Raw genomic sequence first — 17,215 nt, 5'->3', positions numbered from 1 at the left:
CACATAGACTGCATAAAACATGGACGTAGTCTCCATGACGTCATCCGTAGGTTTCTGAAGAGCCATCTTGGCAGAGCCTGACTCGCCTGCTCTTTTCAGGCGTGCGTCCCCATTAGATAAAGAGTTTTTGAGTGACAACCATAGACAGTTAAAGGACCGAAGAATCCCGTTGCTCTGGACGGAGACCAGTGAAGGATATTCAAAGCACTTTTCCGGGGATAGCTGAGTATTACTGCGCAGCCTCCAACTGAGCTTGAAGACGTACAGTATCTCACAAAAGTGAGTACACCCCTCACATTTTAGTAAATATTTCATTATATCTTTTAATGGGACAACAATGAAGAAATTACACTTTGCTACAATGTAAAATATTAAGTGTACAGCTTGTATAACAGTGTAAATGTGCTGTCCCCTCAAAATAACTCAACACACAGCCATTAATGTCTAAACCGCTGGCAACAAAAGTGAGTACACCCCTATATTAAATTCCCATAGAGGCAGGCAGATTTTTATGTTTAAAGGCCAGTTATTTCATGGATCCAGGATACTATGCATCCTGATAAAGTTCCCTTGGCCTTTGGAATTAAAATAGCCCCACATCATCACATACCCTTCACCATACCTAGAGATTGGCATGGGGTACTTTCCATAAAATCATCTCTCAATGCAAATCAAACCAGCTATTAGGCTAACCGACATAAAACCATGCCAATGCATAGTATCCATGTTGATCCAGCATATGTAGTGTTGCTGTGCCATTGTAACCAAATTCAACACCAGGTAACTTGACTCGTCAATAATGAAATTTATACTCATATGCACATCTGTCTACATGTGTGTTTGTGTGTGTGTTACCTAACTGTGCGAGTGCCTTCCTGTATGATCCAGAGATGCGCTGGCAAGATGTCCCATTGCCTCCACATACTCCGCATCTGTCTACTGTCTTACTGCTGTACAGCTCTCCATCACAACCTACAGGCTGGAGGAGAAGAGAAATTGAAAATGAAAACACTCAGGTCGTTAGTTATTTAGAGGCTTCACTCATCCAGGCAGTGGATTTCTCTCATCTGAAGACACAGAAACATTTGCTAAAAGTTTACAAAAAAACTCAATTAAGTAGTTCTTCCAGAAAAATAAAATGACATATTTTTCTTGTTGGGTTACCTGACATATTCCCTCTATACAGACTCCATGGTGTTTGGCATCGCGGCAGAATGTACCATCGTGGGCGGGAACTAGCAGCTGTCGCTCACCGCTGATGGTTGTACACTGCAGGTCACAGGGCTTATTGGAGATGCTGATGTAATCAGCTACACAGGAAATTACATATTTAAAAAGACATTTACTTCAGTGACACCATAATATAGGATTCCGTGCAATGACGTCTACACAATTCACAATTGGTTACAGTACATGTGGTTATCATTTGGGATTGCCCAAGTGCAAAGTTGCCGAGCATGGCTTTAACTACTACAAGAGCAACAACTAGAGGAGATTGAGATGAAAAAGGAGTTTGCGCTTCAACAATGGAGATTCTCAGTGGAGTGCTGACCCCAAAATCTAATAGGCATGTTCCAAAAAGTAAAGAAAAGGTAGCACGTCTCAAGTTAAGGAGGACAAAATCCTTTCATTTCAAATCATTTCACTTGTTTAATTAGGCTCACGTCACAATAAATCAAAGCTGACACGTTTCGGCACAAAGCCTTCTTCGACTTTTGTCTTCCTTAACTTAGGGAACTTGAGATGAGGAGATGTGCTACCGTTTCTTCACTTTCTGGAACTAGAGGCAATTTGTCTTACTCCGAGGAGACAAAGTAGTTTTGGCCAATCTGCTTTTTCTGTCAGAGCCTCCCAGGATTGGAACGACTTACCTAAGAAACTGTGCCAACTATCAGTCCTTCTCTACAACATTAAGAGAAACTTGTGTTGTTCGTTGTCTTTTTTGTCATTATTATGCATAGAGTAAAGCTGCTCCTACTTTACATTGTGTTGTAATGCTATCTGTAATTGATTATGTGTGTCCTAAGAGATGTCTCTCTTGTGTCTCTGTAGTGCAGGCTGTTTGTTTCTGCTTTTTTTCCCCGGCTTTTTATCATTGATTGTATTTTCAATGCTTTATTATAACGTCTGTGCTTTTAACTATTGCCTGACTACAGATGAAAATGATCCTTTCTGGCTAAGTCTGGCATATTTTCACAAAGTATGATAGATAAACAGATAAACTCAACTAATCGAAAGTGGTAGATGAGTAAACTCGATCTTTCACACAACAATTTAATTTATTCAAGAAAGGACAACACCCAGGTTGTGAATGTTAATGGCCAGTATAGACAGCTGAAAGAGCATGGAGAGAGGCCACACCAAGGCATTGTGGTTTCCATAGATTGTGTTAAAGATTGATACCTGACAGACAGACAGACCGATGGAAAAACAAACGGGAACAAAGACTAATAGATTTGATATTATACCTGGGTAAAGAGGTATCCACTGATAGTATCTTCTTCCAAATGCTTTAGAATTGAATTGGGAACACTGGTGCTGTTTGAAGCTCACATTTGGGCTGGGACAGGGCTTCAAAAACACAAAACACACACAACACAATATACACAAACACATGTAGAACAGGATACCTGCAGCTCACAGGGTTGAGTTTGTTGGTTTTTTACTAGTTTCTTCCATTAGCCCTGTGGTTCCCAAACTTTTTCGGCAGGCCCCCCTTTTGTGGATAAAATCTGAATATATAGGTTTATATGTTTATAATAGTTAAACTTAACCTATTTACATTGATACATATTTGATTACAATGTTGCAATGTTTAGGCTAGTAGATAGTTACTTTTTTTTATGCACATTTTTGTTTTATTTCACACGTGCTTTGGCGATGTAAACGTCTGTTTTCCATGCCAATAAAACCCCTCTGAATTGAGATCAGCTGTTTCTCCGAGAAGGGGAGAGATAGACAGAGAGAGAAAGAGAGAGGAGTGCGCACCAATCAGCTGTTTCTCTCCGCTTCCCATAGTCAATGAGACACAATGGGATTTGACTAGGAAATTGTGGTCACCGATGCATATTTTCTTGCTTTTGTTTTGGTAGTTGTGGAGATGTTTCAATTCAATTCATTTATTTTTTTATTTATAGTATCAAATCATAACAAGAGTTATCTCAGGACACTTTACAGATAGAGTAGGTCTAGACCAGTGGTTCCCAACCTTTTTTCCTTGGCGCCCCCCCCCTATTTATGTCTAAGAAAAGCTGAGCCCCCCCTCCGAAACCGAAGTGGAGGTAACTCTCGAGATAGAGCCTTACTTTCTTTTTTGATACAGAGGAGTTATCAGCAATTTTACATTTCTCCGCTATGTTTCATTCATAAAATAGTGATGCCGTGGCAGCAGGAAAGATGAGGATGTTAGCAGCTAGCAGCTGACCTGATGACAGCAGGTCCCAGGTTAAGAGGTCCCGGAGGTTTGGCCTACTCAGTAGCCTGCCTACAAGTTTAAGCGAGAACAAAAATATATAGTTTTTATACAGACTTTTGTATACATTATATATTCTACTGTTTTAACATAATTTGTTTAACATGTGCAAATATTTTATATATATATATATATATATATATATATATATATATATATATATATATATATATATATATATATATATTTTTATTTTTTTTTACCTCAACCTCAAACCAGATAAAGACTTGCGCACCCCGTGATCTTTGCTGCCCCCCTGAGGTTTCCCCGGACCCCAGGTTGGGAACCACTGGTCTAGACCACACTCTATAATTTCCAAAGACCCAACAATTCCAGTAATTCCCCCAAGAGCAAGCATTTAGTGGGACAGTGGTGAGGAAAAACTTCCTTTTAGGAAGAAACCTCAGACAGACCCAGGCTCTTGGTAGGCGGTGTCTGACGGTGCCGGTTGGGGGTGTGATGAACATTGGCAATAATAGTCATAATAAAGATAATGGAACAAGAGCGTAGCAGGACGTAGCAGGGCACTGCAGAGCGTAGCAGGGTGTAACAGGGCATAGCAGAGCGCGGCATAGCAGGTGTTTGGTGTAGCTTCATCGTCTGCTTCACGTTTACCCGGCAGACCTTTCACAAACTTGTCCATGCTTTGCTAGGAGTGCAGCAGAACCATGCATCATTTATTTATAGTTAGCATCCATGCCAACACATCCCCCACCCCCCACCCCCACCCCCACCCCCACCCCCAGTTTGGGAACCACTGCATTAAACTCTGTGTTCTTAAGGACTTAATAGAGAATGAATCGGTATAGTATCAATATAATTGTAGCCTCATACCTGGTCTGGACAGAGCTGGTACTGTTTAGGAGAGCCAACACAATATGAGCTGTTTACATTCTGGGTGGTGGACAGCCTGAGACAGAGACAGAATACAACATGGTTAATACACTGTATTACATGGACAACACACAAGATGCATAAAATAATATATTGCCAATGCCTTCAGCTTTGCATCCAACACTATCATTCCAGTATCACAGAGAGAGGGTGATGGCCTAGAAATGTATGAAACCGGCAACTCATGATGCGTTAGTACTTTTTTTTTTATACGTAACATCTATTATGAACTTACTCTTGGCAAATATACCATGGACATTAACTAACAAAGATCACTGGTAATGTATACTTTGTGTAGGGGGGTGGCAGTAGCTCAGCCCGTAGGGAATTGGGTTGGGAACTGGAAGGTCGCTTTCGGACCGAAATACGGTGGTGGACTGGTAGCTGGAGAGGTGCCAGTTGACCTCCTGGGCACTGCTAAGGTGCCCTTGAGCAAGGCACTGAACCCCCCTGAACCACTCAGGGCAATCTCCATTGGGGATCAATAAAGAGTATAAATTATAAAATGTATTATACTTGATTTACGCTATACGTATGTGTAAAGCAATTCATGTTACGATGATCTGTCTACACACATTTATGTATGTGCGTGTGTAGTTGTTGGAACTCTATTATGCCACTGTTTTTGTTAAAAAAAGACAGTAAACTGAGTTTAAAAAAACAAAAAAACTCTTAGAGGTTCGGTGATAAAATGTTATATTGAAAATAACTGCACTATTTAGTCAAAAAGAAGAAAAAAATGTATGAAACCAGGGTGAAGAAAAGAACAGGGAGAACCATCCACAACCATCTTTATCCAAAACCATTCCTCTGGTATACAGTCAATTATGCCCACACACTGCTTTACTTGACATCTCCCCCATTACTATTTCTTTGTGGAATAAACACTACTTTGTGATTCACTGACATTTAGTGCTCATAATAGCAGCTGTCACCATGAGCAAACAGTACTTATATACACTTCTCAGACACATTCAAAGTGCTTCATTCTGACTAATTCTAATGTTATCCCCATTACTGTCTCAAACTACTAACTACCACCACATTTATAACCATCACTTCTTAAATATTTTGCTTTTTCAGCCGTAAATTCTACCTTCTTTTTGTTGCAGCACTCCATTTTTCCAAGTGAGAAGCACTTCATTCAATAAAGGCTGCTTTCCAACCACTTTTCAGCAGTTCCTTGAGTTAGCTTAGTTGTAATAAAACAGATAATACCACTCATATCTAAAGAGGTAGGCTGTGAACATTGTCTAAATCAATCACTGCACAATCCAGCGTTGTAGTACTCAAGATCGCTCTTGGTCTCAAGACCACTTTTTGAAGGTCTCGGTCTCGTCTCGGAATCGACCGCATTTTTACTCGGTCTCAGATGAAGAGGACTCAGGATTTTATTTCAAGACTGGTCAAGACCACAGCTGCAGGGATATCACTAAGTTGCCTGTGCATTGTCTAATTGTATGTGTTAACAGCATTACTGTGATTGGATGTAAAACTTCCTGCTTCAAATGCAACCAATAACTTGATTCATCTCTAATTTGAAATTTGTTACTGTTCTCCCCGCCCCCTTAACACACACACGCCCAAGAAAGTGGTCTGGTCTTGGTCTTGACTCGGTCTCAACCCCTCAAAGTCTGGCACTTGGTGATGACTTGGTCTCGGTTTAGGACCTAAACCTTAGGTGGTCTTGACTACAACACTGGCACAATCATAATATACCTTATTTCGCTCTCTCCCTAACCCCCCTTGCTCAAAAAGCTGGTAACTCAAACTGACATTAACTAGGAACTGCTCTACCACTTAAAAAAAAACCTTGGGGGATGTTTGATGACTTGCACAGGGGAACATCGGCAGTGCCCAGGAGGCAGACTGGTGCTTTCGCCAACTGCCAGTGTGCACTCCATACCTGGTCCATACGGGGACTTCTATTCAATTCAATTCAATTCAATTCAATTTTATTTATAGTATCAAATCATAACAAGAGTTATCTCGAGACACTTTACAGATAGAGTAGGTCTAGACCACACTCTATAAAGCCCCAACAATTCCAATAGTTCCCCCAAGAGCAAGCATTAGCAGTGGCTATTGCGACAGTGGCGAGGAAAAACTCCCTTTTAGGAAGAAACCTCGGCAGACCCAGACTCTTGGTGGGCGGTGTCTGACGGTTGGGGTTATGACGGTACAGGATGTAGCGTGGCACAGCAGAGCATGGGTGGACGCGGTGGACGCAGCAGGACGTAGCCGGGCATTGCAGGGAATCGCAGAGCGTAGCAGGGTGTAGCAGGTCCATAGCCACAGCTGCACCCAAGACCCAGGTCTTGGTGTCGCCCTAATCCGAGGCGATGTTCTGGCGATTCTACTGGCGTTACTCAAACCAAGTCCCCCCGGACTGAGCTACTGCCGCCCCTCTTCATGTCACCCCATTTCACACTCAGAACCTTCTTTGTTTGAGTGATCTGATATCGATTCATAAAGTAAAAAGTACTTTACAAACTTTTGGGATGTCAATTCTTAATGTAAACATTAACGTGGTACATTATAACAAAATATTTGAGCGTTGCTTCTTCAATTTACAGCATAAGTTCTCTGAGAATCTCTTCTATATCCAAGCAACATTGGTATTGTAACTGAAATTTCCCTAACCTAATTGATATTGAATCAAATCGGAAATATAATCAAATTGGGACCCTGTGAATCGGAATCGGATTGATAAATCATTGGCGATACCCAGCCCTATTCAAAAGTGGACATTGTGAGGTACGAACGTCATATTGTGGTTGTGTGACTACTAAGTTCCTACATTTACAGTATGTCTGCAGAGGAAACAAGACATGTGATCAACCTTAGCTGACTCTGAAAAACACTTACAACTTGAATGTGTTTGCTTTTTTTAGATAATTTTTGGGGCATTTTTAGGCCCTTATTTTTTTATAGAACAGCTGAAGACATGAAAGGGGGGAGAGAGAGAGAGAGAGGGAATGACATGCAGCAAAGGGCCGCAGGTCGGAGTCGAACCCACGGCCGCTGCGTTGAGGAGTGAACCGCTACACATGGGCGCGTGCCCCACCGGGTGAGCTACCTAGGCGCCCTTGAATGTGTTTTCTGACTGTAGAAGCAGTAAGGACCGCTTTATTCACTTTTTAACAAGCTGATGGAAGCACATCTCAAGGGTCGCAGAACTTCACAAGTTTGCAAGATTTCGCAACAACTAACATGTGTTTGCAACAGATGTCCCAAGGAAAATCTGTCTTAGAGTGCTGTAGTTTATGGTTAACATGATCCTAATTCTGTGTGTGTTGGGAAGGACCTACAGGAGTCCAGCATGGAGTTCATGCATCTGTCTTTCATTACCGTGTTAACTGCACCCCCGCATACACCTCCTCTGTCTGTCTATCTGTGTCTCTCTTTCTTCAGCCCATCCTCCTACACTGTTTAGACGGTAAAGCAGGACAGACCGCAGGAAGAGGTGAGCGGGAGGTCACTATGTGAGAGTGTCACATCTAATTGGTAGACGTGATGAGGGTAGCGCAGGCGAGGAAGAGGAAGAGGAGGGAGGAAAAAAGCAGGGGAAATGGGGAGGAGGTGCACAGGGCAGGGAGTAAGAAGAGGAGAAGAACGTGGAAATAAAAGAATTGGAGTTGAGAGAAAAAGGGTATAGAAGAAAATGGGAAGGAGAAGAAGAAAGACGGAAGAAAGAAAGGGGGAGGTGGGGGATGAGGGCCAACAGTGGGGGCACAGTGGCGTTAATCTTGGTTGACAGACATTCCGCAAGTCTGACGGGGAGGTCAAAGGTAACAAGATGGCTACAAACACACATTCTATCAACGCTCTACCTAACTTCCCTCCTACTATACGGCCATGTCTCTACTCATTCTTCCAGTGTGTTTTTCTAAGTTCTAACTGTGCTAGGGCTGCAACTAACGATTATTTTCATTGGTCGATTAATCTTTCGATTATTTTCTCGATTAATCGATTAGTTGTTTGGTCTATAAACTGTCAGAAAATGGTGAGAAATGACGATCAGTGTTTTCTAAAAAGCCCAAGATGATAAAGATATTTTAATTAATAAAATAAATAGATTCCCCTGCTCACGGCGTTGCTGCTTCATGGCTCCTCGAGGTTTAGTTTAGTTTATTTTGGTCATATGTAACTTACAACGTTTAATACACTGGTAATAAACTCAAAATAAACATAACATTCATGCTTTTTCTTGCAAAAAAAAGAAAAGAAAGAAATAATAGATAAAAGGTGGCGCTAAACTTGAACATAAGTTAACGAGCCGAAGAGGAAGAGGTTTTCAACGAGATGGTAGACAGCAGTTTGAGGAAAATAACAGATGCCCCAGCCACGTTTAAGCTGTTTTAATTTACAGACTGAAAAACTTTTCTAACAGTTTGGACTCGCAGTGAATAAAGCCAGAAAACCTGCACTTAACCTTTTCACGGGCATTTTGTATTCATAGTTAGACTGATATCGTGATATATCATTATAGGATTGTCTAGCTATATATTTGAATTGCTGTTTAGGGATACTATTGTCATTCCCACCCCTAGTACAAACCAAAATATTAAAGTGCTCATATTATGCTCATCTTCAGGTTCATAATTGTATTTAGAGGTTGTACCAGAATAGGTTTACATGGTTTGATTTTCAAAAAACACCATCTTTTTGTCGTACTGCACATTGCTGCAGCTCCTCTTTTCACCCTGTGTGTTGAGCTCTCTGTTTTAGCTACAGAGTGAGACATCTCACTTCTGTTCCATCTTTGTTGGGAGTCGCACATGAGCAGTAGCTAGGTAAGGACTACTAGCCAGTCAGAAGCAGAGTATGAGGGCGTGCCCTGACAGTGCCTACGTAAGGACTACTAGCCAGTCAGAAGCAGAGTATGAGGGCGTGCCCTGACAGTAGCTAGGTAAGGACTACTAGCCAGTCAGAAGCAGGGTATGAGGCCGTGTCCTGACAGTAGCTAGGTAAGGACTACTAGCCAGTCAGAAGCAGAGTATGAGGGAGTGCCATGCTAGCAGCTAGGTGAGCATTATAACGTGTGTTACAAAGTGACCACGTTTGTCTCTGAAGTAAAGGCTGGACTACAACAGAGCTGTTTGGAGCAGTTTGTGAACAGTGTTTTCTGTTGGAGATGGTAAGTCCCTTTGGGGTGGACTTTGGGCTTTTTCACTTTGTAATAGAGCTTAGATCGACCCAAAACAATCAAGCCCGAACCTGCCCGAGCCCGAGCACGTTGTGTCCGAGCCCGGCCCGACAAATTAACTGTAATTATGAGCCCGAGCCCGATTTAAACCCGACAATTTTTTAATACGTGGGCCTAACTGACGTTCTCAACTACAATTCAGAGTTGTTTGTGGCAGAAGAGGATGTGGCAGAAAATAACGGCCCGAGCCCGACCCGAGGTCCGGTCGGGCTCGGGTCGGGCTCGGGCTTGGGCCGAGAATCTAAACTCTACTTTGTAAACCTATTAACATGCACAAAAAAGATATATAACACAATAAAGGAAAGAGAAAAGCCAAAAAGCATAATATGAGCACTTTAAGAAAGAAGAGTAACATAGAAATACTTGTCCCATTATACATGTGTGTATGCAACCATATAGTTTTTTGAACACACTACCTCTGTATGAGACAGTGTCTCTCCTGACTCCTCACTCCTCCTCCACAGCTCCTGGAACAAGAGGACCAACTGGACCACTCTCCCCACCACTGAAACAGCTCCTCCTGGTAGAAAACGTAATAGAACAGTCAAAAAAATCAAAAAGCAATTTTCACTAGAGAGAGGTGTTGCTCCAATAAAAGGGCTGGTTATCGCCACTGATTTCCTGAATCAATTTGATTTCAATTCACAAGGTCCCGGTTCAATTTGATTTTCGGTTTTGGTTAATTATCGTTGTAATAATATTAATGTTGTCATTGAGAATTGACCCCAAAGCAGTTACAAAGAGACAGAAAAAGTGATTTCTTTATTGCAGAGGGTGTGATGCAGAGACGGTATACCTAAAGCCATACATCTGTGAAAATGGCCATGGCAGTTTTTCCCCTTGCCAAAACTGAGCCTAAAGCTTGATTTATACTTCATCGTAGAATCTACGCCGTTGCTACGTACGTAGGTACGTGGAGAATCGAACTTACGCCGGACGCAAAAAAAATTTTTCCCACTATGGACACGCCAAGACCCGCCCTTTAATAGCAGCCCGATTGGTTGGGGTTAGGCATTGACCTTGAGTGGTTAAGGTTAGGATAGCCGATTGGTCAGGTGATAGGACCTGTACAAATTGGGTTACGTTACCTTGCGTAAGCATGGACGTCTGGCCAATAGTAGCTATTAAAGGGCGGGTCTTGGCGTGGCTATAGTGGGAAAATCAATATCGCACGCCGGACCCTACGCCGCATGCAACATTTTTTTTTTGCAGGGTGGTAGAGGAAGACTCATGAATATTCATTAAGGAACTCATCCCTAAATGGCTAGTACTCATTGCCTGCTCTGGTTGGGTTGGTTAGGTTTAGGCAAGAGGAGTGACATTGGTTATGGTTAGGGTAAGAATGTTAGGGCGAGCCAATCAGGGATGAGTCTTCCCCTACCACCCTGCAACAAAAGAAAATGCACACACCGCCCGTAGCCTGACGTGCTCCTACTCATTTCCTGGTTCTCCTAAACAACATGAAATCAAGGAGAGGGTTAACTTTTCCTGCTCCAGATTTCCCACCGTGGTCAGAAAGAACAGGGGAGACACTTTGTTTCTCTCACTATGACTCTAGAGTCGGTACTCACTCATTTCAATGCATAATCAGCCAAAGTCCGCATATTTACACAGGGGCCGCATTTTTTCAAATACGCCGCACTTTCGGCGCATAAATTGCAGATTTCCGCGCAAAATATGCGGGGCTTGCATGATTTCATAATCCCCGCATTTTCGTTGCAAAAAAGTCACACATATATCTTAGCAGAAAGTTGAAAAATGTTGCGTTTACTTCACACAAGAGCAGCCATTTTCCCCTGTTGCCATGGGAACGTTATGAAGTGATGTAATTACGCGACGTGAACATCATCGAAAAGCTGCAAACCCCGCGATGAAGCCATGATGAAACCGCAGATTTTGCAAGTTCATTTCATCGCATAAAATTGCATAAATATCCAGCATATTCCATTGCATTTTTAAAGAAAACGTGCCGCATAATCAAGGATTTTTGCCCGCAACAATCACAAAAAAACTCTTTTCTGGAAGGACTGAGTTACATTTACATTACACATGCAGATAGAAACGTGCATGAGTGTGATTGAAGTACCTTGTTGCTTGTCTGTTTGACATTCTGACCTCCAAAGCTGTGTGATTGTAGATGGATGTTACGCTGCTCCACCCTCCCTTCACTTCTGTCCTGGCAGACACACACCACATACACAGACACAGACACATGAAAATGGAACATATTTACTGCGTGATCCAGCCACCCAGGAACAGCACTCAGCCTTTCTGCCAATTATTTCCAGTGGTCACTCGCGTTATTGCACTGAAATATGCCTCTATGGGAATTTAACATAGGGGTGTACTCACTTTTGTTGCCAGCGGTTTAGACATTAATGGCTGTGTGTTCAGTTATTTTGAGGGGACAGCACATTTACACTGTTATACAAGCGGTACACTTAATACTTTACATTGTAGCAAAGTGTAATTTCTTCATTGTTTAAAAGATATAATGAAATATTTACTAAAATGTAAGGGGTGTACTCACTTTTGTGAGATACTGTATATATATATATATATATGTATGTATGTATGCATCCATACATACATACACACATATACATACACACATACATATGCACATACACATACCTGTAAATGTACACAGACATACATTTAGTCTTCCTGTTAACCATTTTCACCTACAAGATACATGTTCACATCTTATTGTAAAGCAATATTTGAAAATTCAGTTTGATTACAAAGACTAAAACAGATAATGGACAAAAAAGTCTAAAGTCCTTAAACATGTGTTCGTAAAATGAAAATGCTGACTTCCCATCAGGCGAAAATAATAATAATAAAAAAAAAAAAAGAAAGAAATTTGTTCCTAGAGATGAGAACAATGCTTGCACCACATTTCGTGAACATCAAAGGACTTTTATCCCAACCCCTGACGTGCACATACTACTGGGCATGCACGTGGCGGTGTAAACTGGAAGCAGATTGTCTACAGAATATACTTTGGAGAAAGAACAACAATGATGAAAAGTAATGCCAGGGATTTATTAACTTGGACTGACGACGAGGTGGAACTGTCACTGAAAGGTATGGAAGCCTACCTAACCGATTAGACTGAGTGACGTGCGTCGTCGCTTCCAAAGGTCTCCGTTTGGGCCCGTCCAGACTACAAAGCAACCCCAGAGTTTTCAAACCAATAAAACACGAGACGTAAACATAGCAAAAGATATAAGTAGCGTAAATGTAGCCTAAATGAAGTCATCTCTCCACATCTTGATAGGAAAACGAATGACCGCTATTTCAAACTAAGAGATGTTAGCGCAAGAAATTCAAACCTTTAAATAAAAAGCATTACCTCACTGTTGCTATGGTGCATTACGTTTGTGTGTAATAATGTGCAAAGACTGCTTTAGCGCTGTTGGAAGATAATATCTTTCATAAGCCTTTGCCAACAAAAATGATTTAAGATGTCATGCCAGTTGTGTGCACTGCACAACTTTCCTTTTTTACTGTTGCCATCCATTGTATGTGTAGTCAACTTCACATCCAGACCTCTTTTAAACTCACTAACAGTATGTGTTTTTTTCTTCAATTGGCAAGACTAAATAGACTGAATGATAAACACAGTGTTAACCAGACAAATATGGTGGCATTTTATCTGCCATCTCTGGGGCATTTTTGTTCACTACATTCATGTGCATAGAACCCAAGCAGTGTTTATGTTTTAGAAGAAGAACAGTGAGTGCTGCTGCTAAGAAAAAAGTATCTGCAAACAATTTTTTTGGTTTTTTTTTGCACAGCAAAATGCATCTGGTAATTGGTAATGCATCTGTTAAGAGTTTCAACCATGAGACCCCAAGACACCCTGATAGGCTGACTGGCTGTTGCCTGTCACCATGTTGTCTTCTTTAATCAGTTGAACAGGCTGTTTAAGCCTTTTGGTCAGGCAGAAGATCAATCAGTTAGTTTGTTTGTCAGCTTGCTGGTCATTTAGCCCACAGTGAAGAGTGTAGCCAAATGGTCAGTCAGTGATGTCATTTCCCAACGGCAGAGCAGAGATGTTGCCTATCCTGTAATCTATGAGACTGGGGTCGCATTTTGCTTCCTTAGCAGTCCCTCCAGAAAAACGCGATTATGCGATCGCATAATTCAATGCATAATCAGCCAAAGTCTGCATATTTATGCGGGGGCCGCATTTTTTCAAATACGCTGCACTTTCGCTGCATAAATTGCCGATTTCTGCGCAAAATATGCGGGGCTTGCATGATTTCATAATCCCCGCATTTTCGTTGCAAAAAAGTCACACATATCTTAGCAGAAAGTTGAAAAATGTCGCGTTTACTTCACACAAGAGCAGCCATTTTCCCCTGTTGCCATGGGAACGTTATGACGTGACGTAATTACGCGACGTGAACATCATCGAAAAGCTGCAAACCCCGCGATGAAGCCATGATGAAACCGCAGTTTTTGCAAGTTCCCGCAATTTCATTGCATAAAATTGCATAAATATCCCGCATATTCCATCGCATTTTTTAAGAAAACGTGCCGCATAATCAAGGATTTTTGCCCGCAACAATCACAAAAAAACTGTGGGAGTGTCACTGAAATGGCCCATTTGTGTGACGTAATGCTCTGTTCTTTACCCCCCCCCCAAAATGTAGCACAAGCTAGGGCTGCACGATATGAGGAAAATATCTAATTGCCATTATTTTGACTGATATTGCGATATGATTGACGATGTTGAAGGGAATGATCATGTTTGTATCATTATTCTCATTTTCACTGACTAATATTAAATCTTAAAAAGTTAAAAGGATCAGAGTGTGATTTTTTGCGAGGATCTGTACCAAACAAAGATGTTTTCTGTAGTCTGTAGGATAGGACTGTAGTCCGGGACGTCTCTGCAGCACCACAATACTTCATTCAGAATGGTTTGGCACATATTTTGCTTTTAACAAAATATTGCGCACCACTGCGATTTAGATATTGCACTAGTCCATATTGCGATTTCGATAAAATTGCGATTAATTGTGCAGCCCTAGCACAAGTAGACTTTATATTTCACAACGACGTTTTCCCGTCAGCTCGTTTATCGATCTCGGCATTTCCGAACGCGCTTGAAGTCAGCTTCACTTCACGGAAAAAGAGAGAAAGAAAAGAGGAGGGACTGTGCTTTGCTGTTGCAGGAAACATTCAGCTGTCACACAAACTCCCAGGCAGTTCAGTGCTTGTGATCCATGTTTTACCCTCATAGTTTTTTTATGGCAGCGATAGAGGCAGTGATGTTTCCTGTTTCCTGTACGGGACTCTTACACCGCCTCTAAAGTGACGGACAAGTCTAATCGCAGGTTACATGATTGGCAAGCGCAGCGTGACGTCGGGGATGCTCCAGGACGAATTGATTATTCACACAACAAAGATTGGTTTAGTTGAAAATATTGCCTTTAGGGAGGATTAGCAAGGATAAAATCAACAAAACAGGAAAGTACTGCATGTGAAGCAAAACTATCACTGAAAATAATCCTTGGCTATGATTGCTGACAAAACTGCTCATCATTTTTTTCTCAATGGCGTGGCTGTTCATCCAAATATATTGTAATAAGCAATATCTCAGTAAGTTAATGTTCGATGTAACTCAGTTACTATATTACCCAAATGTCCAATTTACGAGTGGACCTTAACAAGTAGGCTAGAGTAAGGAATGTTTTTTTTTTTTCTGACAATCAAGAGTTTACACTGCCTAGAGATTTGAACGGAGTGACAGTAGGGCTGGGCGATATGGAGAAAATCAAATATCGCGATATTTTTGACCAAATACCTCGATGTCGATACCGCAACGATATTGTAGTGTTGACTATTGGCGCTTTCACAAAATATTTACACAATTAGATTTGTGATAAATCATCATCAGTATTGTGGATATAATGACTAAGTAGATAGTGATAGAACAGTTACAACAGTCTGGTAAGTTCAGAAAATTACATCACTTTACTGTAATGCAGCCTTTAAAACCAGGCTTATATATATATTACGATATTACAATATCCAAAATCTAAGATGATATCTAGTCTCATATCACAATGTCGATATAATCTCGATATATTTCCCAGCTCTAAGTGACAGGAATAGCAATTCATTTAATAGTTGACAACTAATCGATTCATCTTTGCAGCTCTATTTGCAACCATCTGTCTGAATTATAAAACAGTCGCTTCTGTTACACCCAATGGATGAGGTGTTCAAGTTCAACAAAGCTGCTGTTTTTAGCTACAACACCACAGCCAAGAAGTGAATTGGGGGAAACAGTATGACAGTCCATGCGTCTAACCCCCCCATCAGAAAGTATTTTAGTCTGGTTATTAAGATTAACCACACAGAAGAACAGGTCATGTTCATTTGATGTGGAGAAAAAAAAAAGAGTCAACTAAAAACTATTTACAATTTACATCATTAATGTCATTTCACTGCTGCCTTGTTTATCGTCTAATGTAAACACAGCCGTTTTATAGGTCGTTAGAGTTCATTCCGTGATGCAACATTCATCCAAGCATCCAACTAGCATTAATTCAAGACACTTTCAACTTTTTGTAGGAGGTTCGCCGAAGGGAACAGTGACATTCCCGCATTTGGTAACAGTTAGCCTACCTTCACATACACAATTACACTATGGTTATATGGTTTTTTTTTCGAAGCCCGAACTACTCCAGAGACTGAAACTAAATTCAGACATTGCCGTTGCTATGGTGACAATTATATCTTAGCCGAATTGAGAATGCTCGATGAATTTACGTTGAAAACTAACATTAGACATTGCCATGACGATAGGCACGACAGAATCAAAGTGACAGACTAATGAGCAACTTAACTAATCTTCATTGGAGCGAACTAACCCAGTACCCCTTCATAACTTTTAACCATTTTGCAAATGGCTAACGTTACAGCTTTGAGAGGTGGAAAAAAAACAGCTATTTCGCGAGCTATTTACCTTAACGGGCCAGTTGTTCGTTAGCGGGAGAACCGGGAGGTGTAGTAGGAGAAAGGAGCAAACCGGGAGAGCTAAGCCTCCGTTACCGAACATGGTTCATTCATGTCATGGACCGACTACACTTCCCCTCCCCTTACCTCCGCTCCCCTCCCCACTACTCTGCTTCTGTCCTCCTTCCTCCACCCCCTTTTGATGTAGCTACGCCTTCTGGTCTCGCTCACGCTCATACATATGCACCATGCACGCGCACACTACAACTATGACGATTATTTTCATTGTCAATAATCTGTCGATTATTTTCTTGATTAATCGATTAGTTGTTTGGTTTATAAAATGTCAGAAAATGGTGAAAAACGTCGATCAGTTTTTTTTTCCTAAAGCCCATATTCAGTTTACTGTCACAGAGGATTGAAGAAACTAGAAAATATTCACATTTAAGAAGCTGGAATCAGAGATTTCTTTTTTTACTTTTTTATCACACAAATTGACTCAAACCGATTAATCGATTGTCAAAATAGTTGGCAATTAATGTAATAGCTGACAACTAATCGATTCATCGATTAATCTTTGCTCTACACTACACCCCCCATCCACTTTGGTTTTATTCTTGACATCAATGTGATGTGTAGGCTTTTTTTTTTTAGCTTTTAAA

At 41.1% G+C, this 17,215-nt stretch overlaps 1 protein-coding gene across 3 annotated transcripts in view; it reads right to left on the bottom strand.

Annotated features, from left to right (window-relative positions):
- si:ch211-267e7.3 (ADAMTS-like protein 2) overlaps positions 1–16,771 on the bottom strand; it is a 30,067-nt gene extending 13,296 nt beyond the window's left edge. For all 3 annotated transcript variants that reach the window (XM_031291017.2, XM_031291018.2, XM_031291020.2), the window contains exons 1-7: positions 16,564–16,771; positions 11,662–11,751; positions 9,992–10,095; positions 4,307–4,382; positions 2,469–2,571; positions 1,165–1,310; positions 856–979 (exon numbers count right to left, since the gene is read on the bottom strand). In XM_031291017.2, coding sequence (XP_031146877.1) covers positions 856–979; positions 1,165–1,310; positions 2,469–2,571; positions 4,307–4,382; positions 9,992–10,095; positions 11,662–11,751; positions 16,564–16,656 — 736 coding nt within the window. In that variant the 5' untranslated portion in view covers positions 16,657–16,771. The remainder of the gene's footprint in view (positions 1–855; positions 980–1,164; positions 1,311–2,468; positions 2,572–4,306; positions 4,383–9,991; positions 10,096–11,661; positions 11,752–16,563) is intronic.
- Between the last annotated feature and the right edge of the window lie 444 nt (positions 16,772–17,215).

Source organism: Sander lucioperca, chromosome 9 (assembly GCF_008315115.2).
Source record: "Sander lucioperca isolate FBNREF2018 chromosome 9, SLUC_FBN_1.2, whole genome shotgun sequence".
In the NCBI taxonomy this organism is placed as follows: domain Eukaryota; kingdom Metazoa; phylum Chordata; class Actinopteri; order Perciformes; family Percidae; genus Sander; species Sander lucioperca.
Note: the sequence above shows the minus strand (reverse complement) of the source record. Positions and strands in the feature narration are given on the sequence as shown.